Consider the following 18,902-nt stretch of genomic DNA (forward strand, 5'->3'; position numbering starts at 1 on the left):
CTGGACAGGTCGTCAGTCTGTCGCAGGGTCACACATATCACAACCATGCACACTCACACCTATGGACAATTTAGAATAACCAATTGCCCTATGAAGCATGTGTTTGGACAGTGGGAGGAAGCCGGAGACCCCAGAGAGAACCCCCCCATGCACGGGGAGAACATGCAAACTCCACACAGAAAGGTCCCCCATTGTTGTTCTGTTTCCCCCAGGAATTGAACCAGGAGCCTTCTTGTTGTGAGGCAAAAGCGCTAACCACTGCGCATCTCTACTGTGAATAGAGACGTCTAATTTATAATTGTATAGTAGTTTTCTGTAAACAGAACAAAGATAAATGTGTTCGTGAAGGAACAATGCAAAATAATCTTCATTACAGCAAAAACTAAAGAAGAATGTTTAAAAGTAATGGTATTGATATAAATTAAGCATATAAAGGGAACATATTATGTAAAGGTATTTTAAAATTTCTATTGAGCAGCTCCACATTTAGACCCTAAAACTAGAACCTTAAACCTTCAAAAAGAACAAAATGTGACCTGGATGAATGACAATCTGCACAGACACACAGAAGTAGTTTTCTAACGTGACTTCTGAACTGGAAGCTTTTGAGAGAATATTCTAAAAATAATTCAAACTAGCAAACAACAAATACAACTATTTTGTCTATTCAAATAAGAATTTTATGTACAAATCTGTCAATAACTCTATGGAACTATGAAGAATTTCTAAGAATGTGAGAGATTATGAATGTAATTAAAGGTACTCCTTTATTACCTTTTTGTTGCCTCTACTAAAGCCTTCTCATCTGGTGAAGAAGCATAGTACTCCATGTGATTGGAAGAAAACCCATTAACGTGAGAGAATGGGTCTGATGCTCCAAGCGGGAGGTCCGGCTGGTCGTAGCTGATCTGAACAGTGTGGCATAACGACACTGCCTTGAGAAATAGGACTTCATCGCCTATCTGGATGAATACACAACGGGGAATGGAGAAGAGGGGAAATCAAAACGTATTCCAGACAATGTAGTGTGATAGATATGCATCCACTCGAACATAAGAGTGTGTATGAGCGTGGTAGTGTGTGCGTGTGCTTTACCAGGTGAGCCACAGAGCCATCTGGTGAGTCGTCTGTCATTCCCTCTGGTAACAGTTTGCCATTAACTTCACGGTACTTGGTTCCTTTTATTGAACACTCACGGAAGTGCATTTCATTTTCTGTTAGTGTGCCCGTTTTGTCAGTAAACACGTACTCTACCTAAAAATGGAAGAACAAAGGCCCAAATGAAGACAACTATAGCTAAACATTAAGCCAAACTAGCTACTTGGTCTTTTGACTTTATAATATGTTTAAAACTACACAAAAACAATTAGCTTGGTCAAAAATTTACATTATGGCTAAATACAAAAAAATGATTAAAATAGAGACTTTTCTATTCTTTCTGGTTGTTTATTTTTTTGAAATGCAAGTAATTATAAACAAAAACATCTAAAAAAAAAAAAGAGCACCTGTCCCAACTCTTCATTCAGGTCAGACGTGTTGACTTGAGCTTTTTGATCCGATTCTTCATGGTACAAATCTAAATCCCAGCCAATGAAAAAGGACCCCAAGAACTTCTGCATCTCCACGGTAACGTAGAGCGAGATGGGAATGATAAAGTTATAGAGGACCAGAAATGCCAGAAAGTCAGATATAAACTTCAGAATCTGAAAAAAAACAAATAAGAAAATACAGTTAATAAATAATAATAAAAGAAGAAAGAAGAAAGAAATAAAGGGCATATATCAGAAAAAAAATATAAATAGAAGAAATGATCAAAGGTTTGAAAGTACTTTTGCCTCATCAAGATCTTATCCACCCTGGATGATGGGGCCTCAAACTGAACGACCTTAATCACTCAAGTCAGGCTAATATTTTCCCATTAGAAAAATTAATTACTTTTTGTGACAGGAAAGGAGAACAAGCAAGATAACAGACTGCATGGTTTTTTGGATTATAAATTCACAGGATATAAAAAAAATAGAGAATCCACACTAAATAAATCAATGCATGCTACTGCTGAGCTGGGTTTTAGCAAACTATATGTCAATTGTAATGACTGAAAGAAAGACAATAATGGGGTTAATGGGATCACAAATTATTCCAGAGATAAAAAGAAAATATTGTACTAGGTTGGAGAAAATCTTCAGTCTCTGAGAACAATGTTGCCTTGTGCACAAATATGTGTGTTATGTCCCTCTGTGTGACTTGGAACACAGCACATGCTGGTATGTCTTCCTGATTAGTGCTGGCAGTTAATGTGCCAACAGATTAACAAAGATAAAGCACTCCTTTCTTTTATCTTTTTTCAGACATTCCTGATGTTAAAAACTGCCCCATCTACCCCGGTATGATCACATCTACATGTTCTGCAGATGAGAGAAAAAGAGCAAACGCTCATTAAAAAAAAGAAAGAGAAAATCTTATATGTCTAAGCAGACTAACCGGACTGCTGTTTCTCTCTTGTTCAGTTTTCTGGTTGTAGAATGGCTCATTCCATTTCTCCTCAGCCTGCCAAGCATACTTTAGGATGGTACTGAGGATCGCCTCAAACAGCAGGATGACCAGGTAGATGATAAGAAAAGTATTCATTGACCTGTCGGAAGGATTTTTAAACAGGAAATTCAACAACACATTCTTCAACAAAAAGGTTTTTTTGCTCTCTAGAAATAAAACAAATTCCTTACTTCTCGACTGCAGAGCGTTTCTGGGACTTGCATTTATAGTTGAGGGCCATCTTGGATTCCATTCCTGTGTAAACTGCCACACCTGTAATGACAAAGATGGTTTAGCCATGACATCATACCAGTGCTTTGTCCATTATCGACCCAAATTTACATTTTTATTCACGAGAAAGTGAGAGTCAAACGTTTTAGCTCTTTATTCCAAAAAAAAAAAGACACTTGCAAAACCAATGCCATCAAAAAAAGAAAAACACAACAAAAAAATTATTAGATAATTACAAAGCAATGTGTTGAAGCGCTCTGGGATTAGCTTGTTTACATCACATCAGTGATTTCCTTCATGTCAAAATCATTTTGTGCATCAAGTGCCATAAGACAGCAGAACATTCATCCTTTTCTACTGGACTTTAACAAAACTTCTCATTGCAAAAAAGGTTATAACTTTTCTAAAGAAATTAGTTTTGTTTATGACTCACCAAAAATCTCTTTCGTATTTTTCAGCCTGGCTCCTCGCAGCAGCAAGTTCTCCGGACCCAATGGTCTAGAAACAAACATCAAGATGGTACATTTTTACAATAAAATAATGCACAAAACGTAATCAAAAAAGGGTTTTAGCACAATCACTCTTTTACTGGCATGACAGCAAACATTAATATCTGACAAATCCCGGTATTTACATAGTCAAGAAACCGTGTATTTATTCACAGATATGTAAAATGTTACAATTGTGATCCACAGTTTGATCTAAAAAGCATTTTAAGAAGGTAAAAGTACAGTAAATATTCATTAGGTTTAACTGCTAGATGCCATGGAGGAATAAATATGGTCTTACCTGACAATTTCTTCCCCATGTTGAATCACAGTGATGCGGCCTACGAATCTGGAAAAACAGTCATTTAGATTAGAAGGCTGAAAGATAAAAATGCATCTATTGGATGATATTTTTCACATGAAACAAACGTGCATCATTTGTCTTTAAATAATCACATGACAGTATGTTCAGAATGGTATCCCTGTTGGTAATAACTGAACTCACTGTAAGGAGGATTTTTATGTTTTCCTTTTGACGGTGTGTGAGTTTGGTAGAGATTACCTGTAGAGGTCGGCTTCTGGCTGCTGACACTCAACCACAGCCTGCAGAGCCTCCAGTTGGGACACTGACTGACACACTGATGTCTCTGGCACAGAGAAGTGAGTCTGCAAAGAAAATGGGACTTTAGAAAAACAACACGAAAGACACATGCGGTAAAACAGCCTGAAGAGGTTTATCTTAAAGCTTTTATTGATTTAATCAGTTCATTTGAATTTTTTAGTTTATGGTGACATAAAAAGGAAAATACATATTCTACTATTTCCGTTTGTTAAATCGCATGTAATATTTCTTAATTTATATGTTTTTATTACTGCTGTGCTAATAACATGATGGGGGAGGGTTGATTTCTCACCGTCACAGGTTACACCTAAAACACTCCTGTTACCATTCATGTTCACACACAAAATGCTAATACAGATACTCAGCTCTGAATCAAATCATGAGTTGCCTGAAATACAACAATGCAGTTTTATTTTTGAATCTTGTTGCTACATTGTTCAGTTGTCATGTTCAGTTCAGTAGATTTCAGACTGCAGTGGATTTTGTGGTATACCTGCTAAGTTTAGTGCATTTTGTCGAGGGAGTTTCCGGATTGTCCAACAGACACTCAACTTTGGCTACAGACTTGACAGACCTTTTGTTATCATGTTTGGAGGGCTTTTATGATTCTTTAATATTTATATTCAATTTCTCATGGTAACTGCTTTGTCTGATTGTGGGACTGATAGAACTGTCAATTTACATTATATTTCCAGTCATATTTTGTGCTTACCGCATGACAATGACAATACAGTTCTCTGGTTTAGAGAACTCTATTGAAAGACCTCTGCTGGCAAGCTGAGTAATCTGTGCATGACTACTGAGCTAGGGCAATCAATGCAAAAGAGGAATTCATACTGTGGGGTCAAATGGACTGATACATTCATTTTTCTGTACAGGAAACTTGATTTAGAATTGAATTTTGAATCACATCTAAAAATAAACATGTTTTCGGCCACATCATCCAGCTCTAGGTCATTGGATGAGAAGGAACCCAATTATATGAAACTCTTCATAAAAAGCGATTTACTGTCTCTATAAATAAGTTGTCCCATGGTTAAATGTTTTTAAAAAGGAAACCATAAGATATTGACAGTATAGGAACAAATTGTAGATAAAAATCAATAAATGATTTAAAAAAAATGATAGAAAAAAAGTTGTGTCCAATAAAATGGTACAGTTTAAAAATGACCTTCTTTGGAGTATTTCAACATGTAGAGCTTTATTATGACGTCATCCACTAACAGACTGTGACTTGAGTTTTTTCTACATTATTTTTTTCTACATTAAATACTGTTATTGGTCACACCATTTAAATATTAAATTATGTGAAGTTGATTAACCCACAATGGGGCATTTAAAAAATATACCTAGACTTCTAGCTGACTTGAGGTACATTTGTTTTAGGGGTTTCCTGAGTAGGTTTATGTTTATTTTTGAGCTTGTCTTTCGCGGCAGTCTTTAGAATCAAGAGCACAGACTTTGAGGTTGGTCTCTCCATCGAGGCTGGCTGTGGTGATGTGACAAGTCCCGTCTGCACGATCCGATGACAGCAGCACCAAGTCAACTGGAAACGTTTCATCTTTCGCCACACGAACAATGTCTCCCACCTGGATCCATATGCACACACAAACACACAGACAATAGTAATGAGTATAGAAGCTCAGCTAAATGTTTATGCAATAACTATTGGCATTTATGATGGTCTTAACAGCCATAGAACATTTGCTAATCTAATTTGAAACTCGTAAACTTTAAGAGAATTAAACAAATGTCGTTAAAAGAAAATTTGTGAAACGTGATATTGAAGACAGAAATGTTCAAGAATTATTTTTTAATTCAAAGTAATTTAGAAATATTTGTGTGAAGTAGCAAAAATATTTATGGAGTTAATAAAATGTTTGGCTAAATTTACAGGCGTAAATCATTATGACTTTATCTACTGTTATCCACTTTTAAAAAGCTTATTTTTTTTTCCCAAAAGCACACATGTCATTCAAATCCAAATGCTAATTTCCAGCAGCTATTGAATAAGAGATGATTCGTGAGCACTTTCATTTTAGGACCGTGTTATGGCAATGGTTTGAAATCACATCAAGTGGAAAAAGTGAGCATCATATTTTCACTAAAATTAAAATTATAACATTTTTAAAACGGATACTAATATATATAATAACCTTACCCTCAATAAAAAATAAATAAGTAAAATGATTTTTTCAAAATTTACACCAAATGTAAAAGTTGTTTTTTTCATAGATTCTAACCAGTAATGTGAAACACCCTTTTGTTTGGCCACTCAAAAAACAAAACTACTATATAGAAAATGATTAATTGTATGTTAAAAAAATAATCATCACATGCTCTAGGAATTTAACACCCAAACCAAAGTTAGTACTGGGTGCAGGGGTTAGCTATGACCCATACAGAAGATCTGCACTAACAGAGCAGCTTAGTTCATAGAGCAGACAATTGTGTTGAAACCAGACAGCATGACAAAGTTCATTGGTTTATTTGGATTACCCTGATGTTTTTAGATCTCGTTTGGACCAGACTTCCACTTCGAACCACAAACACTGGAGCTCCATTCACTTCATTATCTGCCTTGTGCCTCAACCAGTCCTCGTAGCCCTGCAGAGTGAGTCAGTCAAAGGTTTCTGAAAAGCTGCAGATGTCATTTAAACTTTCTTTCACTGACATGGTTGCACAATACTGGGTTCCTAGTCTCTCTGACAAGTAGCAACAACTTTACACCAAACAAACTTTAAATGTATGCATTTTTGATGACCTTCATAGACTGCAAAAAGTAAGCAGGATATTTTATGACTAAGCCATTGGAAGATGGTAAGTGCGTTCTGACCTGTTTTATAGCCGTAACTGTGATCACAAAGAAGAGCGGGAGCCCACTGGTGATTGGTGAGGTTGGAGTATCTATCATTAACTGAAAAGAAAACAGCACAGAATACATAGCATGATGACATCACAGCAAAAATGAAAGAATGTGTAAATTAAAAAATTAAAAAAGGCAAAAAAACAACAACCAGCAAGTTGTGAAGAGAGAAGTAGTGGTTTATGTATGAAACCGGAAACCCCCCAACTTCCTTTAAAAGTTAACCAACAGATTCAGTCAGACCTACACACCAGTGAGCCACAATCTCTATGTAGAGCCACTGATGAAATTCTTTCCTCAGCCCCTGAATCCTGTTTTCAACCTTCATCCTAATGTTCAAAACAACAATTTACCTTTATTATTGCAAGAGAAGAGAGAAAACTATAAAAAAATATATATCTTCACAAAGTAAAAAGTGCATATGGAGGTATATAGATTTCCATGTATAAATGATTTTCACAGATTTATGTATGTCCTCATGATATTCAACACGAGACATGAAAAGTTTCAAAGCAACATCTATAATGTCAAACACATTATTTGATCTACAAGGATATATGATAACAAAATGTTACTAATTGTCACTCATCTTTTTTTTTAATTTTTATACTAGGGTAGTCTGGTAGGTAAACCTTAAAATTGCTGGAGAACACGCTCTATACTGCCAGGAGTATTCCCACACTCATCCAAATAGTTGCATCCAGGTGTTTCTGTTTCATTGCTACAGGTTTATCAACATTGAGGCATCAGGAATGCAGACTGGCTCTCCAAAAATATTTTTCATAACCAAAGGTCACCTGTCCAACATGTCCAGTCGAGGAACTTGTGTTAAATGAGCCCGTGGTTTACAATAAACTAGGACTCAGCCAAGAAGGGGTAGACCACATGACCAAAAAGTAGGATCAGTGAGTGCTGAGAGCTGTAGTACACAGAAGTTTTCAACTTTGAGGTCGATCACTTGAGATCTCCAAACTTAATGTTGTCTTCATTATAGCTTGAAGAACTGTGCAAAAACAGTTTCAGGGAACGGGTTTCCATTTTTGAGCAGCTGCATACAAACCATACATCAAAGAACAGTGCAAAGCCATGAAAACCATTAATCTCTGACTCACAACTTCCTAGATGACAGCAAAATGTTGTTTTGTTAACACTTAACTGATCATCTGATTTACAAGCTTTACTGTCTACTCACATTAGTGTTGGTTCTAGAAGCAGGGGTGTACCTACAACAGTGAGTCTGTTTCCTGCTTTGTTCCTGTAAGAACACTATAGATCCAACATTTTTTCCAAAAACCTGCTACATTGCAATATTTTCTAATTGATTATTGTAAACAAAACGAGCTTAACATGCTTTAACAAGTCGTCAGCTTGAAGTTGACAACTGTAAACATTAAAAAAATGACAAGAACGTTAGTTCAAAAGTTATAACAATTTTTTTCAAGACTACAAATATTAAGTAAAGATGAAACCTCCTATCTGCAAATCCAAAATATTTTGTGATCAATTATTCTTTTAGGTATTAGCAGGAAATAGCATTTCTAGTTTCTAGGAATAGATGAAAATCAGAAATTGTCAAATTTTCTAGTCAAAACAAATCATCTCAAAACAAATTCACTGCAATTATTTCTCCTTTAGCCGACTTAAAATGTACCAATATACAATGGTAGCAGAGATATTTTTGTAAAGTCAAATCAAATCAATTTACTAAAGGACTAAATACATCAAATACATGGCTGAAGGAAAAACCAAATGTGGCTTCAGCAAACATTGACTGCTGGATAGTGAAATTGCTTTGGGCAGGCTGTAAAGACCCACATCTCACTGCACTGTGAGGCTATAATGTTTGAATGCAGAGGCAAACCTGTTCCTCTTGAGCTCTCTGAAGCTGATGAGTCACTCATGCGAATGAGGATGCCCAACACACACACATCACACACCCAAAACTTGTATCCAGTGCAAAAAACCTATAGTCCCACATGACTCATTTTCATTTGTCTGAGAAGACCATGAACGTTCATAGGAAGATTTTTTATATGCGTGTTAACTTACCTGCACAAGGAAAATAATTAGAAAATAGAAGTTTGCTATTCTTCTGAACTGCTCAAACATGTTCTTGGGAACAAAATTCCAAACAGTGTACTGAAATAGAAACAAAAACAAGGATTGCCGTTTAAAGGAACAAGGAATAGGAAAAACACAAACAAATGTTTACTTTCAAAGACTTAGTGTGTTTATAAAGCACAAAACTGATGAACATACTCAATAGGTTTCGTACATTTATTCCTAGAAACATTCCAAAGGCTGCTATGGCGAGTACAGTATACATTATGATTTAACTAAATATCTTGCTAAAGAGTTTCCAAGTTGGTAAGAGTTGCATATTTTGTCAGTTACTCTGGAAATTCCCTCAGTAACACGACTGTCTTTGGTTATTTAATGCATGAAGCCTCCACTTTAAACTGTGAATTGTTTGTGTAAGAGCGGTCTGTTTAATCCATTGGTTACCAAATCCACAGTTTTCTACGAATCGACCATCTAAAATCCACTTTAAAAAAAAAAAACTAAGAACACATGTAAACCACATACTTTATAATGTGTGATAAAACGGATTTAGCAAAAATTATCCTAAAATGCAAAGTTTCATCAAATTCAAAACATTTATGGAATAAACTTTTATTTTTTTTATTTTTTTTTACCTTAGATGAGATGATTCTGTTGTCTGCAAAGCGCTGTGGTATGTAGTGGCCATTCTGGGGAAATCGGTTTGCTACATAAACTGTCCTGGTGTCACTCTGATGAGGGGGGTCAAAGCCCTGCGAGAACAGAGAAGACAGGTTAAGAAAATGCCATGGATGACAAGTTATTTAGGTAAAATTAAACATGAAAACTTAAAATAATTTTGTTTTATTGATTTAGAACCATTTAATTCAATGTAATTTAACATTTTTATAAAAGGACTGGTAAAATACAAAGACTGATTATCCCTAAACTCCAATTACATCATAGCTGTGATTGTTTATGAGAAGCACCTTTCATTAAAACTGAATTTTATTTTTAAAATAAATTTTATAAGTGTACTGCTTATGTTAATACAGTACAACAATCACCAACTGCTATATAAATTACATAGTGTTCCCCAGCTTATTTGCATCTCAATATTCGCTGGGTCATGTATTTGCGGATTTTTTTTCAGTCATGTGATTCATCACAAAAGCACAGACAACTCAAGACACTTGTATGAGACTTTTGCGTCCGAAGAAGGTGCTGAGAAATTTATGAGGAGTGGAGTGGAGACGAAGAGCATGCCGGCCTGTCTGCTTCCCCGCCAGCTTCTAAAGAACATTTAACAGCGAGCAACAGCTGGTTCTACCAGTTCCTGAATCACTACCAACCGAAGTTTGTGCCTCTGCGTGGAGAAATGCATAATCTGACTCAGGAGCGGCCAGAAAATATCCTGAAACGCTGAGAAAGATAATCTCTGGGAATGATCATCATCCAGAGCAGGTGTTTCATCTGGATGAAACCGGCTTCTTCTGGCTTCTTTTATTCTTAACTAATGAAGGAGGACGCACGGGCTCCTGGTTTTAAGGCACAAAGAGACAGAGTGAGTCTCCTAATGTACGTTATCAAGAACGCTTCCGTAGTTACTTGTTCAGAATAAAAAACATTTAAAAAAAAACTCTTTTAAACAATATTCCAATGTTCTTTAAAAAATGTTTTGCAAAGTATCAGAAATATACTTATATATATATATAACTACTAAACAAATATATAGTCGGGACTAACTAGTGCAATGGATTTTTAATGCAATTAGGAACACAGGCTCCCTCACTAATTTTTTCTTTTTTTAAACGGCTAATATGATGTAATTGATCTCACAAAGTGAAAATGTAATTGATATGGGTGTTTTGGGACAACCGTTTATGAATGATCTGACTTCTGAAAAGAAAAATATTGGTGGTTTATTAAATAAATACATTGAAATACATTTTATCACATACTGTTCAAATGCAATGCATTGTGGTAGGGCTGGGCGATATGGCCAGAAATATCCGATTTTATTGTTTTAAATTTGATTTCTGATTTTTTTTCTCGACCCCCCCCCCCCCCACTTAAAGAAAGCAATAAGTACAAACGGCAGACAACTTAATGCAAATTTTGCTTTGATTTAATCAAACGCAAGACAAATGTAACCACCATTTCTGGGATGAATAATATACAAATGAACACACTTTTGGAAACAAAGTCCCCGCTGTGTTTTAAGTCACACGTTTTAGTCTAGACCAGTGTTTTTCAACCTTTTCTGAGCCACGGCACACTTTAACCTTAAAAAAAATCCCGCGGCACACCAGCATCCAAAAACTAAAAAAAAAAGGAGGAGAAACTCAGTCTGTATTGATCTACAGTCCCTCCACAGTCTCACATGCATTTTTGAGATAATTGTTGTAGAAAAAGCTGGAAACTGCAGCTGTTTTTTCCTAAAAGATGCAATTAAAGTTAAGTTAGAAGATTTAAAAACAGTTTGAAGTGTGTTCGTTGGTTTCAAGACGTTTAACAACAGATCTCCTTGTGCGCTGTAACTCTCACAACCCAATGCATCATGGGAGATGTAGTGCATAAAACGGCCGGCGGAGAACGCTTTTCGGAGCTTCATTGTTTTGTTCACTTGTTCCACGGTCTGATACCGGATTTTGTGGAAAGCTACACCGCTAAAGACGAGCTTTAGCTGGTATTTTTGTTAGAACTGAGCGACTTTACGAGCTAAATCGGGACAAGGAAGTGAAGACTTTAACCACTTCTGATTGGTCAGACTGATGACATGTGATTAAGCTCCCCAAGAATGATTGGTGGAGACAGTTAAAGCGACGGGACTTTTCCAAAATACAGCCGGAGCTGCAGGTGAATCGTGGTAACGTCATTCTTATCAAAATGTCTTTAATAAAATAAAATAAACGCAAAGAAAAAGTATTTTACGATCTTTTATATTCCTAACTCCTCAGTGTTTTATCAGGGCCTGTTTGGATGAACAGAGAGCTGAAATCCTGGAGATGGGAAATGTTGTTAAATCAGTTAATGAGGGCAATTTCCCACGGCACACATGACCATCTCCCACGGCACATTAGTGTGCCGCGGCACACTGGTTGAAAAACACTGGTCTAGACTATAGTTTTACTAAAAGGAGACAAACATTCACCTTGAGGGTAGCACCATTCTAAAGGAGTAACAATACAGCTCATATTTGGGGTCTAAGTTTTTAATTAAATTAATAAACCCCGTCTTCTCCACAGTATATATGGATACCATTTCTTTGGCCGTATGCAAATGTTTCCCACATGATATAAACTAGAACTGTGACGGTGTGGGATTTTTGATCACCGCGCTAGTAATAATTACAACGCAGTTTTCTTTATTAACAAATAACAGTAACAACTAACTATCTAAGTAATGAATTACCTATATAGGCATTGTAGAATGAGTATTGGTATCAGGGCGCTGCGTGTGTAAGAGGAATGAGCGCATGCCACGTGAGAGTGAGTGGGAGCGTGCACAAGTATTGGGGGTGCGCGTTCATGTTTGGAGTTACGGAGTGAAGGAGAACAGTCATAAAAGGTTTCCCCCAGGTCTTGGAATAGGTTTGTGGTGCTGCTGCCTTTGACTGCAATGGGATATAGGCAAATGTTGCAGCGTGGGGCCTCTTCCTCCATGTCTGTAGCAGCAAATCCATACCAGTTCCAAACAGGTGATTTTATTCCTTTCTTGGGAACAAACTTCCCACTCTCATCGTTAGCCATGTTGTCGCTTGCTGTTTCGTGTGCGCTATGATGTTGTCGTTTGTCACTTGCCATACCGCCGTGTGAAACTAACGCTACGGGAGCTCTGGGGAGCCAAAAATGCGCCATTACACAAAAACTTGATTTTGTTATTTTTTTAAATCGCCCGCAAGTCGAATTCATTCATTCAATCGATTTTTCCCCCAGGCCTAAATTGTGGTCTATATTCACAAATCTAGTGAGCATCGATGCACACTGGTATTTCGCAGAGACTTCTGGGAAATTTCTAGGGCACTCGATTTTGGAATTGTAAATTCGGACAACACTACAAAATGGCGAACGCACTATAGAGTGCACTATGTACTGCACTTTATAGTGAGTAGCGAAGGAATTCAGAGATAGCAACTGAATGTGTATGTTGTGGCAACATGATGTCGCATGAGCCTCCTGCCTTAATTAGGGAAGAGACTAGGCCTGCATGATATGAGGAAAACTCGCGATATGCGATATTAGTGATCAACATTGCGATGACGATTTAACTTGCGATATATGAACAAATAGCAAAACAACCAATAACATAATTTCCCTTCTACTGCAGTTTATTTCAAATAAGAGTCAACATACCTTAAATTATACTCCAAATGAAACTAGTCAACATGGGAGGCGAGCATCTAACATAAAAGGGCTTATCCGATTGATCGAATGCATAAATGGATTTGTTTGATTTGGTTAAGCACAAGGTTTAGCACAAGATTTAGCACATTTAAAGTTACCATTTGTTACGATTTTTGCTGTCTTTTGCATTATGCGTTTTGCACAGCTTGATATCGCGATAACGATAAATGTATTATTTGTTTATTTTATGATAATTTGTAAAGCTTATTATTTATTTATTTATTGTGAAGGCTTAGAATAGACAATATCAGTTTGATTCACTGAATTACCAAAATAAAGAATATGCTCATGCATTTCCAGAAGACATCTGAAAGCACTGGTTAAAACACAATATTTTTATTTGATCTTATATTTTTAATCAAATGAAATGCAGCTCAATTCTGTATTTGAGCGAGGTGAGCAAATATTGATAAAGCTGCTACTTTTAGCCAAAGATAATAGAAAAACAGAAGCATGAGTAATACTGTTGGTATTTAACAATACTGTTTTTGAAAATGGAAAGGAATTTCTGTAAACCAGATTTAAAGAAAGCCTAATAAATAAATTACAGAGGCATGGTTTTAAAATATAACCAATTTTTTGGGTCAGAATTTCTCATCTTCAAATAAAACGTTGGGTAACTGGCACTGATAAATGAAAACTGTCACTCTTGCAGAGAACTTGTAGTTTTGTACTCCATGCACATCATACTTATTGAAACATTACTTAACTGCAGTTCGGACCTCTGGCAGGAATTGCTAGAAAGCTTGTCTCATTCATACATTTTTTGGTGCAGGTTATACCTTGAATTTCCCTCGCATAATATTGTATTACACGAGGGATTTAAAATTGTAATTTATAATAAGACAACAAGTAGTAAGAAAAAAACTTAATGTATCAGTATTTTATCAGATGGAGGCTTGCGAAAAGGCACAAAACTACTTCAAAATGTTTTTTAAAGAAACATTTTAAACAAAAAGCTAACATTTTGTCTAGTTAAACATTGCTGTTGAAGAATTGTGCTGTTGAATCTTTTCTTTTTAATGTTGTCATAGTCCATTTGCTTTAGCAAAAAAAAAAACAGGATTGCAGTACAGAAAATCTCTGTCATTGAAAAGGTTCTGTACAACTTGCACAACTGTGTAGGTGAGTGACCCACAACGATGAAAATTGTGTTTTTGCCTTTTTTAAATGTTCTTGTGGCATTTCTTTTAATTAAGAAAGATATGTATTCAGAAAATTAAGCTTAATAATTGCATTTCCGATTATTTATTTACTCAACTCACCATGAATCAGGAGAAGACAAAAAAAATGCCATTAGAAAAAGAGCATATTTGTGAAGTAGAAAAGTCTAATGCGTCCACCTGTAGATAACTACATCCATGTACGTCTTCGTTTTACTCATCTAAGTTGGCATCTGGCTCAAAACTATATGGCTGGAAAGCTTTTTGTTGTACCTGTAATATTAGTTTGGGGGTGTGAGGGGCTGTAAGATGTAAGGACAGCATGTAAACAGCATATAAACTCAGGTGAATTTCTAATAAACTACTGCCGCTCTGCAGAAATTATACCCTAGAAAACGACAGTTTGTGTGTGTGTGTGTGTGGCAAATTAAGAGGACTTAGAAAAATTTTACAATGGATCAAAGGGTGATTGGAGTTGGTCTTTAAGTGAGAACTTTTAAGAAACAGAAATTGTTGTTGTTTTTTTTTCATGTTAGGTCTTTTAAAGGCTTCTCTTAAAACCAACAAGAAACAACCAAAACAGGAACTAAAATTAATTAACATGATATTGGCAAACACAATATCAATAAGTTCAAGCAGTACTAAAAAATGTTATATACAAGATTTGCTGCTTTTGAACATCACCTGAATCAAGTTCACTGACAAAATAATTCCCATGGGTATCACAATTTCTGATTGAATAAAAGAGATTTTTTTTTATATTTAATATTTTTGAGGTAATTTGGGGCTGTGTCAACACCAAGCCAAATTACAGTGGTCATTGTGTAAAAAAACACAAGTGAATTTAAATTGCACTGCCACAAATCTAAACACAGATGGACAATTATTCCCTTGGCAAAACATGCAACTTTCTCGCAGTCTTGGTGACAGACAAAACAGCAGACTTTGCGGTAAAGCTGATTGAGGGACCTCAAGTCAAAAACTGCAAGTTACCAGAGTGACAAGAAGTATGGAGGCAATTACATCAACACAACCTGCAGAGGTTGTGTTGTGTTAATGTGACAGAGTTGCATTAAAGAAATGAACACTGTTTTTGAAAATAAGACTATTTACAAAAAGCAGACCAAACCAATATAGAATACGGTAGAGAGAACTAATAGTCTTGAAATATGGACAGAGAAAATGTCCATAGCAAATGTCGTATTTCTCATTTCATTTACAGCTATAAATCAGCAGCAAACTTTAGAAAAACCAATGACAATAGTAAAAGCTTGCAGCAGATCCAAGTGATCAATAAAAATGAATTAAAGGATGCTTCTGCCTGGTAAGAAGATGGGCTTTTACCATCTGACTTACAATTCCTTGTATAATGACAGAACTGAAGTCAAACATTAATATACAACTACATCTTTCTGTTATTTAAGAAACTCAAATAAAACAGCAACCATAATATTTTTCACACCTACAAAGACTATTGAAATGCCTTAAGACCACTGGCATTAAGATAGATGTTAATTAACTTTTAATTAACTACACATGCTAATCAGATTAGATGGGTCAAAGGAACAGAGCTATCACAAATAACAAAGAGCCTGCTATGCTTCTGAATTGACCTGATTTCTCAACAGCTTTGCTTAAAGGTAATGGTCCAGATTAATCTCTTAGGGCAAAACGAAAACTTTAGTACCATCGAATTAGTAAGCACCTTCTGACTAAGACAGGGCAGTTAAATAAAAATAGAAAAAAGACCTAAACAATAATGAAACGTACTAGTTATAATCCTGGTTTGTGTGCTCATGTCACAAAACCACTCATTCATTCAGATAGGCACACGGCCTTCACATGGTCCACAAAACTTCATCAGTCACACAAGTCTTATTTATTGGACACTCGAATGTCAGGGCTGATATTTTTCCATGCAGAGTTTAATTGGAAATGAAAGCTAAAAGTGCTAAATAAATCAACTAAAATAACACAGTACCCCATTAAAGTGTCAATGAAACTGTATAAATCTTGTTTAATATACAATGCTCCTTAAACTTACCTTCTGCATTGGGAACATCTTAAAACTGAACCTGAGACGTGGGTCATTATTTTTGATTCAATAACCCAAAGGTCCTTGGCTGTTTAAATTTCCTTGCCATTTCATTTTTCATTAATGAAAAATAAAGGTATCTATCTGCTTACAGGAAGTTTAGATAAGATTACTCTGACATGACTATTACTTGACCAGATTTCATATCTTTACATTTTAAGGTAATGGGTGGGTTGCTAAAAAAAAAAAAAGTACAGATTTCCCTCTCTGAAGAATATCTAAAAACTTGTTTGCTCTCAAAAACAAATGAGAAATATAAATATAAACCAACTTAGAGAGGGATTTTTCCACAAATAAATGTTTTATTGCTACTTAGCTAGTCACCAGATTTTGATCAAATAAAAGAAATGATTAATTGTATTAAAAAATAATGATTTTTTAAGGTAAACTTCCTAATGTCATGCTTAGCAGTAGAAATGTGACTGGATTCAATCAATGTTTCTTCTTGGTTAACATTTGAAAAGTTGCTCTACCTACACTTTAACTTAGAATTAGTAAACCAACGTTAACTTAAGGAGTGTGATGTAATGTGTAATCAGCACTTAAAATTCGCCGTTTCCTTACTGACGTGTCTTACTGACAAAAGCGCCATTTGTTTTAAAACACAACCAAAACTCACGTTCCAAAAAATATGCTAATTTCACAGACTTTTAGCCACCTAGCTAGCGACAAGTTCACCAACTTCCAGGTACATTGGTTGAACTAAAACAAATTTTCAGACGTCGTCATCACACATTTCAAAACATTTTTGAAATTCAACTTAACACTTAAACACGGACTTAACTTTAGTTCTACTGTAAGATTTAAACTAGTTCGCGTTGCTTTCAACTGTTGGGTTAGCTGGGAAGGTAAATGTTAGCTAAAGGTAACCTACCTGACAGTCATCAAAGCAATGTTTTGTACACATCGGAAAGAGCGAAGCAGCTAGGTCAACCGGCTAAAATGAGCTAAATAAAGTTCGAATTGGTTTTCAATAGCTCAAAAGTATTTCTATTAAATATTAACTCAAACTGATAGCGTAAAGAAGAAAACGTAGAGCATGTTTTACCAACTGCTGTCGTATCCACCGAAGCATCCTCGCCGTTGTCGTTCCAAACAGCCAGCACAGTCGTTAGCTCTGCGCTAGCACTAGCTACTCCAACAAACCCGTTTTGGGGCAAGAATATATCCTCCACAGTCAGCTGTTCTTGGTCGCATTGCGCGGCACATTCACTCGGTGTAACTGCGCAAGGAAACGCATCCAGTCTTTCCCCTCGCGCGTTAACGTCGGACAGATGATGATCCCCAGCGAAAGTGACAGACGGTTGGTCGCGGAGTCTCTGCGAGCTCCGCTACTACATCACTGCTGTGCCACGACCACTTTCATCCTGCCAGCAGGACACGCAAACGGCGCGCGGCGCACACACCCACTGACAAGAAGCTGTGCAACATGCTGCTCTCTCTGCAGCCTTTCAACGCCCCCTACCTGTGTGCAATCAGAAACTGGTCAAAAGAAAGAATAGTCCGTAAATATTTCAACCATTCCAACCAATATGTCTATAAATTCAGTATATTATACCGAACACAAAACTCCGCAAGTTAAACAAAAACCATTTCTAAAAATTCAAACTATATTCACGTTCTAATATTTAATCATTATTTTTTACGATTGTTAAACAAAACTGAAGCAAAGCCAGAGTTGTTTTTTTTTCTTCAAAATAAAAGGATTTACACTTCCAGATTGGTGGCAAAAAGTACAAATACTAGTATTAGTAATCTCTAACTAATCCATTCTCTTATAGCTGCATCTGTTTGGAACACCCAACAATTTTAGGTTCAGATTCACCATTTCCTTTAATGTCATTGCATGCACAGCCAAAAATATTGATGCTCTCTAGGAAAGAATTTACAAAAGTTAGGGTTGAAGACAGGGGCGGAGCTAGTGGGGGACCCCACACAGCAAGAAGCTTTGCCCATTCAGGTTTTGAGTAAATATTACTATCATTATTGACAAAGATAAAACAAAAGCAAAAAATAAACAAAAAAAAGCTTTTTTGAAAATTGCAGAAATAACAAAAGCAACATTTTTCAATGAAGTCTTGAGCTCCCTCAAATGATTCTAGTAAGCAAATACAAGTTTTTTGAAATACATGTTTTGACCTTTTTATTTGTAGTGGCCTTCCACTCTGCTGTTTACTTTTGCCACCCTTTTAAAGTCTTCTTCATTTAAAATGTTTTGGCTTCACCACTAGTTAAAAAAATGAATTTTAAATATGAAATGTGACATATAAAAAAATGTAAAAAATATGCAAAGTCAAAATATATAGGCGTCAATTGCACTTTTCTATTAAAATATTGCACATGCTGGTAAAGACACAGTGTATTTTTAGAGTTCTCATTTTTTGTTTGTTACAATTTTTATTTATTTATTTTAATTGACTTTGTTGTGTTTTATTGTGATTGATTCTGCATTTAAACAG

General features: G+C 35.8%; 1 protein-coding gene across 21 annotated transcripts in view; it reads right to left on the minus strand.

Moving 5' to 3' along the window:
- The window catches only part of atp11b (ATPase phospholipid transporting 11B), a 46,201-nt gene extending 28,270 nt beyond the window's left edge, over window positions 1-17,931 (minus strand). For 14 of the 21 annotated variants that reach the window (XR_013655566.1, XR_013655564.1, XR_013655562.1 and 11 more), the window contains exons 1-14: window positions 17,318-17,513; window positions 9,436-9,552; window positions 8,789-8,878; window positions 6,710-6,790; window positions 6,373-6,480; window positions 5,334-5,462; window positions 3,814-3,917; window positions 3,553-3,600; window positions 3,197-3,261; window positions 2,724-2,805; window positions 2,482-2,632; window positions 1,506-1,703; window positions 1,096-1,254; window positions 775-962 (exon numbers count right to left, since the gene is read on the minus strand). Coding sequence is in view for 13 of the 21 variants with exons in the window: in XM_078946075.1 (XP_078802201.1) it covers window positions 775-962; window positions 1,096-1,254; window positions 1,506-1,703; window positions 2,482-2,632; window positions 2,724-2,805; window positions 3,197-3,261; window positions 3,553-3,600; window positions 3,814-3,917; window positions 5,334-5,462; window positions 6,373-6,480; window positions 6,710-6,790; window positions 8,789-8,878; window positions 9,436-9,552; window positions 17,318-17,350 (1,553 nt within the window). In the remaining 8 variants the exon portion in view is untranslated. Of the gene's footprint in view, window positions 1-774; window positions 963-1,095; window positions 1,255-1,505; window positions 1,704-2,481; window positions 2,633-2,723; window positions 2,806-3,196; window positions 3,262-3,552; window positions 3,601-3,813; window positions 3,918-5,333; window positions 5,463-6,372; window positions 6,481-6,709; window positions 6,791-8,788; window positions 8,879-9,435; window positions 9,553-17,317 lie in introns of all 21 variants that reach the window. The other 7 variants (XR_013655567.1, XR_013655565.1, XM_078946076.1 and 4 more) reach the window with 1 other exon arrangement.
- Window positions 17,932-18,902: the final 971 nt, after the last annotated feature.

The sequence above is a fragment of the Oryzias latipes genome, chromosome 4 (assembly GCF_053564925.1).
Source record: "Oryzias latipes strain Hd-rR chromosome 4, Olatipes_Hd-rR_3.1".
NCBI classification, from domain to species: Eukaryota; Metazoa; Chordata; class Actinopteri; order Beloniformes; family Adrianichthyidae; genus Oryzias; species Oryzias latipes.